The sequence below is a fragment of the Enhydra lutris genome, unplaced genomic scaffold (genome assembly GCF_002288905.1).
Source record: "Enhydra lutris kenyoni isolate GAN:26980312 unplaced genomic scaffold, ASM228890v2 scaffoldscaffold19, whole genome shotgun sequence".
Taxonomy (NCBI): domain Eukaryota; kingdom Metazoa; phylum Chordata; class Mammalia; order Carnivora; family Mustelidae; genus Enhydra; species Enhydra lutris.
This window is the reverse complement of record NW_019154103.1, coordinates 4433754-4451475: the sequence shown is the minus strand read 5'-3', so window position 1 is coordinate 4451475 and position 17722 is coordinate 4433754. Positions and strand designations below refer to the sequence as shown.

The window sequence follows — 17722 nt, the reverse complement described above, 5'->3', positions numbered from 1 at the left end:
ACACACACACACACACACACACACACACACACAGGAATATTATTGAGCCATAAATAAAAACAAAATTTTGCCATTTTCAATAACATGGCTGGAGCTGGAGAGTATAATGCTAAGTGAAATAAGTCATTCAGAGAAAGACAAATACCATATGATTTCACTCATATGTAGAATTTTAAAAACAAATTAGCAAAGGGGAAAAAAAAGACAAACCAAGAAACAGACCCTCAACTAGAGAGAACAAACTGGTGGTTATCAGAGGGGAGATGGCTGGGAGGATGGGTAAAATAAGGGTTGAGGATTAAGAGTGCACTTGTAGTGATAAGTGCTGGTGATTAAAATAAAAACTTTAAAAGAATTAATTGGTTTCAAGCAAAACAAACCAAAAAACCTGCAATGAACTATTACCTGACACTTGTCAGATTAGCTCTTATTAAAAAGAAAAAATAACAAGTATTGGTGAAGAAGTAAGGCAAGGGAATCCTCATACACTGTTCATAGATATATATATATATTGGTACAACTGTTACGGTAAACAGTATGAAAATTCTTCAAAAACTTAAAAATAGAAATACCATATGATCTAGCAATCATAGATTTGGGTATTTGTCTAAAAATATATGCATTCCTGTGTTCACGACAGACTTATTTGCATTAGCCAAGCTATGGAAGCAACCTAACTGTCCACTGATAGATAAATGGATATAGAAGAAGTGATGTGATATACACATGCACATACACATACAGACACAGGAATATTACTCAGCTATAAAAAATGAAATCTTGTCATTTTCAACAACATGGATGGACCTAGGGGATATTATGCTAAGTGAAATGAGTGAGAGAAGTACAAATACTATATAATTTCACTTATATGTGGAATTTGAAAAGAAAATAAATGAACAAACACAGAAACAGACTCAGATACAGAAAACAAACTGTTGGTTACCAGAATAGGGAGGGTTTGGGGGGCAGGTAAAATAGGCAAAGGGGATTAAAAGGTACAAACTTCGTTATAAATAAGTCATGGAAATGTAACTAAGGTACAGCATAGGGAACATAGTCAATAATAACAGTGTTATAAAAACTTTGCATGGTGACAGATAGTAATTAGAGTTACGGAGTCATTCTGTAATGTATAAACATACCAAATTACTATGATATACACTTGAATAAAATAAAGTTCAAGTCAAATTTGCATCATTTTTTGCTATTGGCAGAGATTTACAGGTTTACATCATTTTTTACCTATTGGCAATGATTTTAAAGCAACATCCACTGTTGCTAAGGTTTGGAGAAACAGGCACCCTGCACATGTTTTTGATAGAAATAAAAATAGGTGCAGCTTTTAGAGTCATATTAGCAATATTTGTCAAAACTTAAGTTGCACACACCCTTTGATATAACAATTCTTTTCTAGGAATTTATCCTACAGACAAAATAGGAAAATCCGGGGGCGCCTGGGTGGCTCAGTGGGTTGAGCCTCTGCCTTCAGCTCAGGTCATGATCTCAGGGTCATGGGATCGAGCCCCTCATCGGGCTCTCTGCTCAGCACGGAGCCTGCTTCCCCCTCTCTCTCTGCCTGCCTCTCTGCCTGCTTGTGGTCTCTGTCAAATAAATAAATAAAATCTTAAAAAAAAAAATAGGAAAATCCGATCCTACTTCTTTCTTTTTTTAGACCTTTTCATTTAATGTCTTAATTTTATAGTTAAAGTCCATATTTTTAGGTTTCTAAGACCTTTGTGTCATCTGACTCCTCCCTACCTCCCTACCTCTTATTCATTGTGCTCCTTTGCATTTCCAAAATATACCAGTCTCATTCCTCTGCATTTCCTGGTGGTGAAGGAAAAATTGAAACATGGAAAATGATATAATTTTTATTATTTGATTCTCTTTTAAAGTATGTTTTTATATGTAGAAGCAAAGGTTTTCTTAAACACTAAGTTTTAAGAATTTAAGCATAAGATTTTTTTTTTTCAGATTCACTTCACTTTTATTGTGAACAAACGAAATTTCAGATCAGTACAGCTAAGCTTTAGAATTGATAGAGAAATTTTTCCAAAATTATTCTTAGGTCACAAATAACTACTATCCCACATAAAGGGGAAAAATCCTACACAGTCAAGGAAAAGGTATCCTGTGTATTGTTTCCATTTGCATGAGCTTATGCATTCTCAAATTTTGTCTGATTTTTTTATCCACCACTTATCAATGGATTTATTCAGTCTCTCAGAGAGAATCATACCAATTAATGATAGCATCCAGAACACATGGTTCATGGTGGACACAGGTTCATGATGAATACTGTTACTGTAAAAATACTCGGGATTTTTTTTACTTGTAATGAAATTTCATCCTAACTTAAATTTTAACTCAACATAGGGTATATTTCTGTTTGTTTTTAATACCTGAGAACTATTTAAAACATTTTTATTCTGCTTTTGTCAGAAATGACACTTGAGGCCTCCCTCTCTTTTTAACAAGTCAGTTCAGCAAATATTTGCAGATTGTCTGATAAGTGTAAGGGTACTTTGTTAGATACCCCTTTTTGTTGGCTGGAACCAATAAATTAGTCCTTTTATTCCAGGGACCAATATCTATTCTAGGGCACAGATACCTGAACAGTAGAGGCACAAAGTGTGAATGAATGAGGAGGGAGACAAAAACCAATTAAAAAACTGTAAAGGCCTTATGGAAGAACTGATCTGAGCTTAGTGATAAAGATAAATGGAGTGTACAGGAGAAAAGCTTTGTTGACAATGGTTCTTAAGATACTCACTTCATTTCTGTTGCTTATTAACCTACAGTAGTTCTCCATTGTCCATGGTAAACAGTTTGTGGATCAGAAAGTAAAAGGTCACTCTCCAGTAGCTTGAGTTCTCAGTTGTGAGAATTAGATTAATTTTGAAAGAGGGTCAGAAACATTCCTTAAGTTTTATCTAAAAGGCCCATCATAATCCATGGTTATCTATTCCCTATACGAAGAAAACTTCTAGTATTGAATTTATCTATGTCTTCATTCAGAAAACATTTATTGAATGCTTGCTCTGATACAAGTAATCTGCTACATGCTGGAGATTCTAAATGCATACATTATCCCTACCCAGGGAATTCTGTTTCTTGAGAACCATTACAGTTTGAAAGTTCCTTGGGTATTTTATATTTCTGCAAACGAAGAGATCTTTTAGTACTCCATACCATGTGATCTTGGTAGGATGATCATAAAGCAACAATCATACTCCAGTGTTTTTTTGTAAGAAATATATAAGAAATATAAACCTATGTAATTATACTATTGGTACAACTAACTCTTCTTAAAATTTTTATCAGCCACCAGTAATCATGCTCCAGATAAGCGTTATGATCTGTGATATCATATTGATGAGTAAATTGTAGTAGAGGCATTGGAGTGGAGTGGCTAAGAGGACAATGGAGCTGGACTGTCCGAGTTTAAATCTCATGCTGTTCTAGGGGCGCCTGGGTGGCTCAGTGGGTTGGGCCGCTGCCTTCGGCTCAGGTCGTGATCCCAGGTCCTGGGTTCGAGCCCCGCATCGGGCTTTCTGCTCAGCAGGGAGCCTGCTTCCTCCTCTCTCTCTGCCTGCCTCTCTGCCTACTTGTGATTTCTCTCTGTCAAATAAATAAATAAAATCTTTAAAAAAAATAAATAAATCTCATGCTGTTCTTGGTTTTTTAAGATTTTTTTTATTTGAGAAAGAGTACAGAGCAAGAAAGAGAGCATGGCGGTAGGAGGGTACAGAGGGAGAGGGAGAAGCAGACTTCGTCCTGAGCAAGGGACCCAACCCAGATCCCAGGACCCTGGATCATGACCTAAGCCAAAGGCAGACACTTAACTGACTCAATCACCCAGGTGCTCTTGTGAATCCCAGTCCTTCTAATTACGGAGCTGGGTAACCTTGGACAAGTTACTTAATCTCTTTGTGCTTTTGCTTTAATCTATAAAATAGGGATAATAGTAATACTTTTAGGAGTCATAAATGGATTAAATGAGTTGATAAATGTAAAAGCACTTAAAACTCTGCTGGGCACATGATAAGCATTATATAAGGGTGTTATCTGTGATGGAGATGATGATAACAATGGTGCAACAGCAAGGAATTACATTTAACTATTTAAATAACTTCATATTAAACCAGTATATATTAAAACTTTGATGTATCATTAAGTTTTGAGGCAAAAGTTTGATCAGAAGAATAATTGTATAATTATTTTATAACTAAATATATAGTTGACCCTTGAACAATGTTTGGGTTAAGGGGCACTTACAACCACCTGTCACTTTGACTCCCCCAAAATTTAACTATTAATAGCCTACTGTTAACTGGAAGCCTTACTGATAGTGTAAACAGCCAATTACACATATTTTGTGTGTTATATGTATTATATAGCATATTCTTAAAATAAAAACAAATGTTATTAAGAAGATCATAAGGAAGAGAAAATACATTTTTAACATTATACTGTATTAAAAAAAATCTGTCCATAAGTGGACCTGCACAATTTAAACCTGTGTTGTTCAAGGGTCAATTGTACTTTAGTAAAGAAAAAAGTGTTTTTCAGAAAGTTTTAAAAATAAAAAGAAGAAAATGGATTTGTAATCCAAATATCTTGGGTTTACCATCTGGTATGCCAGTTCAGATCTTTTCATATGCAAATCCCCTCTGCCCCTAAATGTCATCATACTGGGATACTCTTTTATCATTTACTTCTCTATTAATCATACACATTCCTTGCCCTGCCATAGATGTTCTTTAACAGTTTCATTTTTTTTTTTTAAAGATTTTATTTATTTATTTGAGAGAGAGCACATGAGCGAGGAGAAGGTCAGAGAGAGAAGCAGACTCCCCGTGGAGCTGGGAGTCCGATGCGGGACTCGATCCCGGGACTCCAGGATCATGACCCGAGCAGAAGGCAGTTGTCCAACCAACTGAGCCACCCAGGCATCCCAACAGTTTCATTTTTTAATGACTTCATGGTTATCTTTTATATTGTTGTAATAAATTATATTTAACAGTTTTACTATTATTGGAAATTTAACTTGTTTTCCTTTTTTTTTGTCTTCATCGTTAGTGAAGCAATACACATCATAAGTATATTATTTCATTATCTCCGCAACTGCTTCATTAAGATAAATCCCCAGGAATAGAATTGCTGGGGCAAAGGCTTTGAAGCATTTAGTTGTCTAAGATTGCCTTTCCCAAAGCTTGTACCAGCTTACACAGTATTAGTATGAGAGTACTGATTCCTGATACCCTTACTGATGCTGAATTTTGTATCTAAAAATTGCCTTTGCCAAGTGGGTAGAAATGATACCTGGTTTTCATTTGTATGCCTGGTTATTATTATTTTTTTTTTAACTAGTAGAATCATTTTTTTAATAATTAAATACTTAAACATAGTCAACTAACCCAGAATCCATTTTTGGATAAATTTTCAGTGCAAGCTTCTATCTTGCCAGATCTGGAAACAGATGTATAGTCATTTCTTTAGTACCTAAGCCTTCTTCTGAAATGATATTAAAAGTCTTTCTTTCTTTTTTTTTTTTTTTTTTCTTAAGTCAAACTTTAGTGTGAATTTTCCTCTGGCTTTCGATGTCTTTTTCCTCTGTGTGTCTTTAGGCCAAGCCATAGTTGAAATCAGAGGCTTTCTTACTCAGTTTTTTCCCTTACATGGGTATCTAATATTTTGGATGGATGGACAAATATTTAGAACCTACCAAAAAAGTGACTTTTGGAAAGGCAACATATTGATCCAAGATAAGAGAATCAGTTCCTGGTCCCACAGTGATTCTTCCATTCACTTGTTTTATGATCTTTCCAAGACATAATCTCCCTGTGCCTCAGTTTACAGTGTCTTTAATATAAATGTTTTTTCTACCTCACCTTTTGTTTTTAGCCCTTTTCATGTCATGCCTGAATTATTGTATTCCTCCTCCTGCCAACCTGACTGCTCCTCCTTTGATTTTTGTCCCTTATACTGATAAGGAGCAGTACATACATTGTTCCTCTTTTTTGGTGTTTTTAACAGCTCCCTTTGTAGTAGAGGATAAATACAACTTCCTCAGTTTTCCACGTTCCCACCTCTCAGCCTCTGTTCACAGTATTTTCTCACCTGCTAAGTCACCAGCTTCTTCTTTGCTCTTATTTAAAGTCTGCCCTTACTTTAAAACTGAGCTTCATTTCCTCCTATTGGTAAAGTCTTCCTTTACCACCCCATCCCCATTGATCCTTCCAACCCCACCCCCCCACCCCCAAATCCCTGTGACACTTGCTAACTGTATGTTGGTTTTCAATGTAGGTCTGAGGAAGCCTGGGGATTTGTAGCAGTGTTTCAGGCACACTGAAGGAGAAAGGGAGAAAGCAAGGGCTCCATTCCCTCTTCCACCCAGTCTCCACTCTGCTTTTTCCATTATCTATGGTGAAATTTTATTTCAGACTTCTTTGAAAATTTTCTTTTTCGGGCAATATCATTTTTTTATTCCTAACTTTCTGAATTATTTTTTCTGCCTAACTACAGGGTATTGTGAGACTAAATGAGAAAAAGATAGTTTGAAAAGTCCTGTTAAATAAATGTTACTTCCTTTATGGTCTTATTTTGAAGTGCGTTTGTTGAAAGATAAAACTCATTCCACATTTTAATTTTTTTCACTCAGCAGTCGAGCAGTTTCTAAGCACTAAAAATTAATACATTAGTAGACTAGTAGAAATAAAAAATAAAAAGACACAGATTTGTATTAGAAGAGAGGTATGGTTGTAGAAGCATGTCCAAGTTTATCTGTAGAACAAAGAAGGCTATTAGAAGCTGTGTTTTGGTGAGTCAGCTTGTGCTTTCCTTCCAAGCGGTACCCTAATGTGTAGAAGTTACAAGGTAAACAAGGCAGAGAAGAACCTTCCAGGTAAAGAGAATAGAATATAAAAGGCTCAAGATATTGGGAACAAGATACTGGAAACTATTAATCGGTAGGGCCTGAAGATAGGAGTTGCCAATAAAATTAGAGATAGATCTGCTACCCAGTATGATACCAACTGGCCACACATAGCTCTTACATTTAAATTTAAGTTAATTAAACTGTGAAGTACAATTCTTTGATCATACTAGCCATATTTCAAGAGTACATTAGGTTTATGTGCTAGTGGCTACTATACTGGACAGTGCCAAGCTAGAGCGTAGAGAACCTCGTGCACTTAGTTAGGGAATTGGACTTTTATCTTGTAGGTACTTGTGAGCCTCTGAAGAATCTTAAGCAGGGGAGGATGAGATCTGTACTTTTTCAAAGATTTTCAAATTTTCACCTACATGATCTCGTGTACATAGTGGTTTTAGAATAAAAAATTTCTATCTGGTACATAGCTTTTGCTGACAAAGTATAAGTAGAAGGGAGTTAGGTAGCCTGGACCCCTGTAATTATTATAGTGGAGAATTAAACAGAGAAGGGATATAAATATCCTTTTGAGACTTCTGATTCTGCTGGAGAACTCTTGAAAGCTGTTGTTCTTTATATTAGCTGGAAAGAAATGTTTCTTTACCTTTTTTTTTTTATTTTAGTGAGGTTACTGGGTGATAATGTTAGTGATAATATTATATGATAAAATTTTCAAAAATTATTACTCGAAGTATTTGTACCCTTATTTTGTTATAGGAGTTGCCAGTGAAAGCTAAGACTAATAACTACCATGACTTGATAATAACTACAAGATGTTAAATAGAATTGTCATAGATTTATTAATCAAAGTAATTTAATTAGATTTACTAACAAAATAAAAATGTTGCTTTTAATAGTATGGATCAAATTTTCATGCACATTTACTAATTTGGGCCTTTTCCTACAGTTAACCCGGTATCCACTCCAGTTGCATTTCCCACACCAGCTCTTTCTCCAAGCTTGATAGCTGATCTTGAAGGTTTAAACTTATCAACTTCTTCATCAGTCATCAGTGTAAGTAATTTTCAAAATATATTAGCTCAGTTTTCATGTGATTCCATTGCATCATTCTTATTAAAATGTAAATAATCGAAGTGGATTCTTAGTCTTGAACAGTTTCTCTTCTAAACAAGTTCAATTCAGATCTCATCTTTTAATTTTATAAATATTTTTTAAAATTTGCTCTACCCAAACCATTATCCTCACAATTGACTTCTACTTATTATCCACATTTAATTATCATGTACATTTTTCTCTGGCACTCTTACATATGTATAACATACAGCGTTCTTTGCCACAGTGGGTTCATTTATATACATAAATTCTGCCATAAACAATTGTTGTCTACATTAATAGACTTAAATTCCCACAGTCATTATATTTCTATTACACTGTTCTTATACCATAGGCTACTAAAAAACCTGTTTTCATTTTAAAATTCAAGGTTGTGTTTCTCTTTTCATTATCTTTATATGCTTATTTACATGCCTTCATATCTGTAAAAAAATTATTTAATGTTACTTACAGGGTATGGCTAGAAGTGAGGCCAGAGGCCAGCCTGTCTCAAAATAATGCCAAAACCATCAGCCTGTCGTAATATCTGAAACTGCAATAACTTTTTCTGTGTTAGCATATTATATCTACTAACCTTTCACTCTAAATCAGGCATGCTGCCTACAATGTAAAATCTGTTGATATGCTTGACCTCCTGTTAATTTGTTGTCAGAAACCTGACAGAGTAAGAGACAAAATAGTAAGTTCTGATGTGAACACAAGGTAGCTTGAATAGATCTGGTGTATCACTGGTTCCCCTGGCTTAGTGATCTGAGCTCCTGGGGGCCATAGAGCTGGTTCTGCCAGAAGTGGGAAAGAGAAGTACTAATTCTTAAACATTTTTACAAAAAATTTCCCCATCAAAGCAAATGTGATATTAGGACCATTTGGTTTAGAATGAACAAGTGAAAACTATTAAGCTGAGCATGCTGTTTTAAGTTGTAGAATGCAGTTACCTCTGACTGCTTAGAAATGAGTAAGAATGATATCTAGGGTTTTAGTTTGCCATTCTTGTTGCTAAAAGAAAAGGTACACTGAAAGAGATGGAGGGAAGCAGTGAAAGAAGCAGTTGTCTTTATTATTTAAGTAATAAATATTTCTTGAGCATTTGGGTAGGCTGTAAAGAGAAAGTAGAAATCAAAAAATCTGTAGTGAAGCAGTTAGTCCTTGAGGGAAAAGGAAGGCCCTAAAAACTTGGGAGATAGTAAGGTTGTAGATAAATAACTCAGGCCTTGATATCAGATGATCAGGGTACAAATCTCTGCTTAGCTGCTTGTTAGCTATGTGTTTGGGCAGATTGGTATGTAACTTTTCTGCACCTCACTTTCCTGTGGAGATAGTATATACCCTGTAGGATTGTTATGACACTAACGAGATAATAGATGTATAGCTCTTAGAAGAGTGACTGGCACATTGTCATCACTCAATAAATAATAACTAATATTTTTTAAAGTTATATGGTAATGGATCCTTAGTAGACTCCCATACCTTAATAGCTATAAGAAGAATGCAGTTGAGATTAGAAAAGCTTACAGTAAATTTTCATTCATCACAAAGTAGTTGAAGAACTCACCCTTTAAACTAAGAAAAATATTTATTGGGATGGTCTCTTCAAAGGAGGAAAGGCACTCCATCCAAAGAGCATAGAAAAAAGGACTCCCAAATGGACAAAATGGGTAGAGGGGAATGGGAGATACAGACTACCAGTTATGGAATAAGTAAGTCATGGGAATAAAAGGCACAGGATAAGGAATACAGTCAGTGATAATGTAATAGTGTTGCATGGTGACAGGTGGTACCTACATTTGGGATGAGCATAGCATATAGTCAAGTTGAACCACTGTGTTGTATACCTGAAACTATACTTGTGTGTCAACTATAATCAAAAAATTAAGAAAAAAAGACTATCACGTTCAGCTGAGTGAAGCAAAATCTCGAACTTACTTCCAAAAGCTAACAAAGTGATCAAACAAATAGTAGTAATAAGAATGGCAACCAGAAATTCACCAGCAATAACAAGTAAAGAGAGGATTAGAACTGAAAGAGAAAGATAACAACTTTGAAAAGTGGAGCCTATAGAAATAAATAGAATATTCTGATGCAAAATGGCATGGCTCCTAATCTCACCTCCAGTCCTCAAAACAGTACTTAAAAAAAAATTAATGAAGCAAACTGTAATTTTTTCATTATGTATTATGAGTTTAGAAAGAAGTGGACTAAAGACATCAGAAAAAATAGCAAGAAAAACCCTCAAAAATTACAATCCTCATGTAATGGTAGCGGATCTCAACAAATATAAGAGCCTTTTGGATTCTAAGATGAAATTCATAGATAAGAGTACATCCATAATTTTAAAATCAACATGTTTCCCTTATTTTGAATAGAAGGAAGAAAGAGAACTTAAAGTAATAGTTACACATTGCTGTATAAATGCTTGTCCATGACTACACTAGAAATGTACTGAAGTAGTTAAATAGTGCTGGCACTGATACGAAGAACCACCATGAATGTGACGACTGTAAATGCAGACCAATATAGGTGTATTAGCAACTCAAATAGTGTGTGATGCGGTGTTGCCATCAGTAACATAATTTTCTAAAATGTTGAACAGTTTCTAGTAGTTACATTCCAAGTCCTAGCCTAGTTTATATGACTTCCTACTCTGTAGATGAATTTTATTTAAATTTATCTTCCTTGTGTATTTGGTAAAATAGGGGTTGATTTTATTTTTTTGAAATTACTAAAATATTTATAATGAAACCCAAAGAATAGTTCCTTTTTCACACTAAGTCTATTTCACTATTTTTCATAGTGAAATGAAAAATTTTACTATTTGTTCTACCCTCTTAAATTACATATTCAGAACACAGAGATTTTTAAACTTAATTCCTAGTGAATATCATTATCATTGTAAGGAAAAGCTTGGTTTGTCAAACTGTTCGATAAAGAAGATGTATAAACACAGTCTTTGTTCCAGCCTGACTTGAGATTAATTGGTAGTTGGCCAACAGAAGGCTAAAAATGAAGAGACACTTCATTTCCTACAGTAGTATGTCTGTGAACAAATTGTAAATTTTTTAGTGAATTATTAATTAATTTTTCTACCAGATTATCGTTAGGCTAAGAGTTTCTAAATTGTTACACATAAAGCCCCAGGAATTCAGCAGTCCTCGGAATGTTACAGCTTCTAGAGGGGATGAGAAAAAAGTGAGATGAGGGAGACAATTTGCATATAAGAATAAATTGTTCACCTCTGGAATTAGAAATGTTGGAGTGAAAATTGGTCTTTTCTGCTTTAAGTATTTTTTTGTATATTTGGGACACAAAATGTTAAAGTGAGTTCAGCAGTTCAAGTTACCTCTGAAGACTTTTGATTTTTTTTTTTTTTTTGCTGATAAACATGAGCATGAAACCTTGTCTCATTCTTTTGCACTTTTTATGTTTCTTTTCAAACTAGTTTTATAAGAAAATTTATTAATTTGCTTACTTAATATTTGAGCTTTCTATTTCTATGGAAAAATGACTTCTGAATTCAATCCCCCAAATCCTATGAAACCCATGACAGAAGTATAGTATCTGTGGTTCTTTAGCACCTAATCACAAGTCGGAAGGTTTCTATAAGGATATACTTTTCCAGAGTTCTGGTTTAAAATACCAAGAATTCGGGGCGCCTGGGTGGCTCAGTGGGTTAAGCTGCTGCCTTCGGCTCAGGTCATGATCTCAGGGTCCTGGGATCGAGCCCCACATCGGGCTCTCTGCTCAGCAGGGAGCCTGCTTCCTCCTCTCTCTCTACCTGCCTCTCTGCCTGCTTGTGATCTCTGTCAAATAAATAAAATCTTAAAAAATAAATAAATTAATTAATTAAATAAATAAATAAAAAATAAAATACCAAGAATTCATTTAGAAAGTCAGGGCAACATTTAGGGAATCCATTGAACTTGGAGCCCGAATACTTGATATCTGTCATTGGATGAGCTGGTTACTATCATCATGACTAGGGGCAAGTCATTGACTTGTATAAACTTTTATTTTTTAATTTAAAAAATGGAGATAATACTTCCCCTAAACACTTAATTGTGTTTTCATGAAAAGTAAATAAAATAATGAGCCTGAAAATGTTTGACTTCTGTTCTGTGGCTATCTTGTGGAGTGAGAAGAGACAGATGAAGATGGAGTGCTAGGAAACATCGTGATTTAAAGGCAACAGAGAAAAAGGCCAAGAAGGTAAGTTAGCGAAGAAGGTGAATTGTGGAACACAGTATCAGGAAATGCACAGATTTGGAAGGGAAACAGACAAACATTTTATTGAAGTAAGTGTTATACTGGAGGCATAGATCTGCTTGGGTGCTACCAGTTGACCAAGATCTCTTAGAAAAGAATTTGTATATGTGACCTTGGAACTGAATCTGGAAGAATAGGAAGAGTTTGTCTAGGTGGCTGGAGTAGAATAAGAATGACGTGACGGACAGAGGAAATAGGGTATGCAGAGCCTTGAGATGTGAGCTGACTTGGAATATTAGAGAAACAGTAGTTCAGTGTGGCTAAAGTATAGCACAGATAGGTTGGAATAACCCAAGCCTGATAATTGGAAAAGTATGTTGGTGACATACTGACATGGGAAAATTGTGGTAATGACTCCTTAACCTTACTGCTTTCCAATCTTTTCATGTTATGGTACATACAGAAAAGTGATGATACGTGTAGTGTTCTCTGGGATAAACAGAGACTACTGAAGGAGGCAGGAGGTACCCAGCCTAGGAGCTCCAGCTACCACAAGCCCCACCTGGCCTTCCTGAGGGCTAATCGTGGGGCAGCAGCACAGCATACTTCTAACCTGTTTGTGGTACGTTAGTGAGGAAGCACTGACTTAGCTGCTGTAATATTAGTGATTTGATCTTCATGGATCACAGTCTCCAAGTGGAATTAACTCAGGAGGGTGCAGGAAGATTCATTTAAAAAGTGATCATTATAGAAAACAAGGCAGTAAATTGAGGGATGATAAGTAATTCCAAGAACAGTCCATGAAAGAGAAACCAGAGTTGCAGTAAGAGAAGCCCTATTTGATACAATATGCTACTTAGAGTTAGCCAGACTCCATGTTAGAGGCACAGTCTTGTCCACTGCTCAATCGACCCAAGACTGCTGAGGTCAACTGCAGGTTTAGGGTTTCCTGAAACTACCCTCAGGTTGATGATTCACTAGGACACCCACAGAACTCAGGAAAGCACTATACTTAAGATTACAATCTTACTAAGATTGAGACCTCAGCTGAGATCAAGAATCACACACTTGGGGAATCTGGGTGGCTCAGTGGATTAATCCTCTGCCTTCGGCTTGGGTCATGATCCCAGGGTTCTGGGATTGAGCCCCACATTGGGCTCTCTGCTCAGCAGGGAGTCGGCTTCCCCCTCTCTCTCTGCCTGCCTCTCTGCCTACTTGTGATCTCTGTCTGTCAAATAGATAACTAGAATCTTTAAAAAAAAAAAAAGATTACAATCTTATTGTAGCAATAGGTTACAAACTAGAACCAACCAAAGGAAGAAACAGATATGCTGAGTGGGTTTCAAATTCACAGGTTACCCTACTGGCATCAACATATGGCCGTACGCACAGAGTATCCACTTAGCATACATTGTCTAGGGGCCCTCTGTGAATCACATCCTTGGCAACAGCCATCAGGTGTGGTCCCCCCTAAGGGCTCACCATGCATATTTAAAGACACTCCTGTCACTTAGGAAATTCCAAGGGTTTAGAGATTACCTACCTCTCAAGAGCTGAGACACAGTCCACATCTCTCTTTGAGAAGACCAAATTCCTTACTACACATATGCCAGTAAATGTTTCATTCTTTATCAAATATTTGTTCAGGCCAGAATATAAGGCAGGTGCCGAAGATAACAGTAAACAAGTTGAGCTAGGTTTCTGCCCTCAGGGAGTTTATAGTTGAGAAAGGACGTAATGAAAAATTTCCTCAAGAGTAGTACCAGGTACTTTAATTGTATAACATAGTTTTGCCCATTTGGGAATTTCTGTAGATACAGGTTGTCATTTTTTTTGTCATTATTTTTCTGATTTTACATTGGCTATGGTCCATAGTCCATCCTATCTCCATCTGTGCTATTACAGCTAAAAATTTAGTGAGAGTTACTTTTGACATTTAACAGACTTTAAAATTTTGATATCTAAACTGCTTTTCCTCTTTGACAAGAAGTAGAAGGCTAATTTTCGCAGTCCATGCTGTTCACCATCTGCTTTCCTTAAATTGCCGCTGTGAAACATCACTCCCTCACTTAATGTTGGAATAAAGCCTCATAATGCCCGGGTGAAGATAGTGGCAACAGTAGCATTAAACTAAGGTCTGTAGGTATCTTTATAGGTAGCCAGCCTGGGGTTTACTGTGACCAGTGAAAGAATGGCCTTAAGTTTGTCATTATGACCAAGAAACTATATAACTGAAGTCCCCTCCTCCCCACCCAACCCTTCAAGGATTGTCAAGCTGAGGGGTAGGAAGAAGGAATCCCATATAATGCACTTTAATTAGGGCAGGCAGAGTGAGGCAAAGAAAAGGCTTTTTTTTTTTTAAATACCTAAACCAAACTCAGCATCTGGAGTGTTTATCATTAGTTCCGTCAATATCTAAGCAATATTTAAAAAATGGCTAGCAACTAAGCTTGTCTTTGCTGTTGACAGAGATTGACAACTAATGAAGCTATAACTTTCCATGATTAGGGATGAGGGCCTGACCCTGTTTTTGTTATAGGAACTTAGTTGGAAAATAGAAAAGAGTGACTATCAGACCTGCTTTTGGTGTGCAGGTTACAGTATCAGTTTTCAAACAATATGAAGAAAAAACAAACCATAATTCATGAAGCAGAATCTGGCTTACCCAGTGTGAAATTTACTAAACAGAATTGGGAATTATTAGGATAATTGCATATTGTAATGATGACTGTTGTAATTGAAGTTGATTTCTGTTTTTCTTAAGTGGACTTTTATCTTAAATAGATTTCTCTCTCTCTCTCTCTCTCTCTCTCTCTCTCTCTCTTTAATTAATGCTCAGTTAAGGCATTTTAGTTTTGTTTACCAGTCAGCTTGTCTTGGTCTGCTGGGGCACCAGTTTTTTATTTGTCTGCAAGGACACAATGCTTTGAGGGAGTCCTTATTGATACCAGCATTTACTAAGTCATGCTCCAGACATTTCATGAATATGTGGTCTCATTCCCAAAACAAATAATATATATATGATAAAGTTTGTTGTCTAATAAGGTGGAAGAACTCTATTTTAAAGAACATTTATCTTTTACATTTTAAACACTTGTGGTGTTTTCAAGCCCCAGGCTAAGAGATGAGTCCAGTTAAGACCAAATAATGTTGAGTTTAGAGGAGGAGGAAATTATAAGTCAAAATTAAAAATAATTTTGTCATTTTAAATTTGGGGAAAATCCTTTATTTGTTCTGATGAAACTGTCAGTAGCCATGGAACTGTGGTAAAAATAATGAAAAATCATTGGCCTGGGTCTGCTTAAATTGAAAACATTTTTTAATTAAAGTTTGACAGTATTTTGTGCTTCCATTGCCTAGCCATGTCCCATCTTATTCTTTCATTCAGTTCTCCTCTGGGTATGAGTTGCTTTAATTTTTAAATTAAACTTTAAAAGTGTGTCATACTACTTACTGCTTCATCTTTTTATCTCTGCACTACTTCAGAGGTCTCATAGTTAATACCAGACCATTATCATCTCTCCCTTTTCTACATTATTAAAAGGAACTGCTTTTTAAAAAGAGATTGTTACTAATTTTTAGTTGCAGGGTTTTTATTAGAAAATATTTTTTATTTGGCTTAAGTAAATATATGCCAATCTGTAAGTCCTGACTAGTGGATAATACTTTTATAATGCTTTGTCAGTAACATAATAAAATTATCTACAATTAAAAAATCAATTATGTCAGATACTAATTAATGAACTAGTAATGATTGTGACCCAAAGAAAGCAGGCCACCCATCAAAATGTAGAAAATGTATATATAAATCTGTAAGAAATTGAGGGATTAAAGAGGTGATGGTAAAGAAAGCTTTGGGCCTTTCTTTTCCTCTTTCTACTTTGTGGTGAGTAGTTCCTTTCATTTGCTATCTGTTTACTCTTTCTAGAACTGAGGCAGTTCTCTGAGTATCTACTGACTTCTTTTCCAAGATGATGGGTACTAGCTTCTGTGTATTGTAATTAAATGTACTATAATAGTAAACAGTAAATGAGGTTTTTAAAATATTAGTCATTTTAAAAATATTAAATCTTTTCTGGCAGTTTTATTTTACATATCCAGAAGTGATTGAACTTTGTGTTACTATCAACTGCTATGTTTCAAATTTTGTTGCTTGTGTTGAATTTGTGGTATTTGCAGCGAAATATACTTTTTTAAGCCTTACAATATCTTAGATTATTATGCATCAGCCAATTGTGCATCAGTTATATTTAATCATACATTAATCAAGTTAACTTCTGTTACGTTTGTTCCCCTTTAAAAAGCTTGCCAAAAATTTTATAAACATAGGGTGGGGCATGATATAAAAATTTTATATTAATATTATTAAATCTTTGAATAACTAAACATGGAAAGTATTGTTGTGATGCTTAAATAAACTTTGTTTCTCTTCAGAGGAGAAGAAAATGAATTAAACTATAGAGCACATGCCCAACTAATGCTAAAAAATTAATTTATTACTAGAGAGAAGAGTGCATGGAGTAAAAATAGATAAAAGTACAGTATATGACCCTAATATCAAAGAAAAGTAAAAGCCACTTATCTTAGAATATATCAGACGCACTATTATTCAAATCATTCAGGAATGTAATTACAGATAGCTTTTATAGGCCTATCAATAAGGGTTATTTCTTTAAATTTACAGCTGTTCCACATTACTGAATATATAAGTATTTCCCCCAAATGTTGAATTAATACTGAAGATATATTTTACAATTCTGCATGCACACACACACACATAAACAATATATCAGAAAGTTTTCCTTTAAAATGCATAATTTAGATTAAGAAAGATGCCAACCAAATGTATATCTTGTTTGAACCCTTATTCAAGCAAACCAGCTCTAAAAAGACATGTATGATAGTCAAGGATATGTGAACACTATATTTTACACGATATTAAGGGGAATTATTTTTTAATATAATAACAATTATGAAGTTTCTTTTACGAGTCCTTATCTGTTAGATAAACTAACCAAATTATTTCTGGATGAAATTAGATCATATCTGAAATTTGCTTTTAAATAATTCAGAAGTTGAGTAAAGGGTTGGATTGTAGTTTGGACAAATGTTGAAAAATTTTTAAACCTACTTATGAGTAATGAGCTTTTCATTATATTTTTCTTTTTCTCTACTTTTGTATACGTTTCAGAGTTTTCATAATAAAGTGTTTCTTAAAATACATAATTTCAGAAACTCATTTATTACATATTTTCACTGAAGCTTTAACATCCATGCTCCATAGAATGTGTAACCTGGCAAAGTTATCTTGTAAATTTAAACTAGTATATCAAAACTTGACTTCAGTTCAAATTGTCATCAATGAGATTAGAAGACTGTAATAGATTGTCTTTTTAAGGTCCCTTCCAATGCTAAATATCTTGAAGTCTGTGGAAAATTAAATGGAGAGATGCCAATGACTTTAGTAAAATCATTGTCAGCATAAGGGAAAGGTGCCTTATCTTTTATATT

At 35.0% G+C, this 17722-nt stretch overlaps 1 protein-coding gene across 1 annotated transcript in view; it reads left to right on the top strand.

The window, feature by feature from the left end:
- Nucleotides 1-17722, top strand: part of LOC111148283 (adaptor related protein complex 3 beta 1 subunit) — a 278207-nt gene that overhangs the window by 199833 nt on the left and 60652 nt on the right. The window contains exon 22 of the mRNA XM_022504764.1: nt 7845-7951. Coding sequence (XP_022360472.1) covers nt 7845-7951 — 107 coding nt within the window. The remainder of the gene's footprint in view (nt 1-7844; nt 7952-17722) is intronic.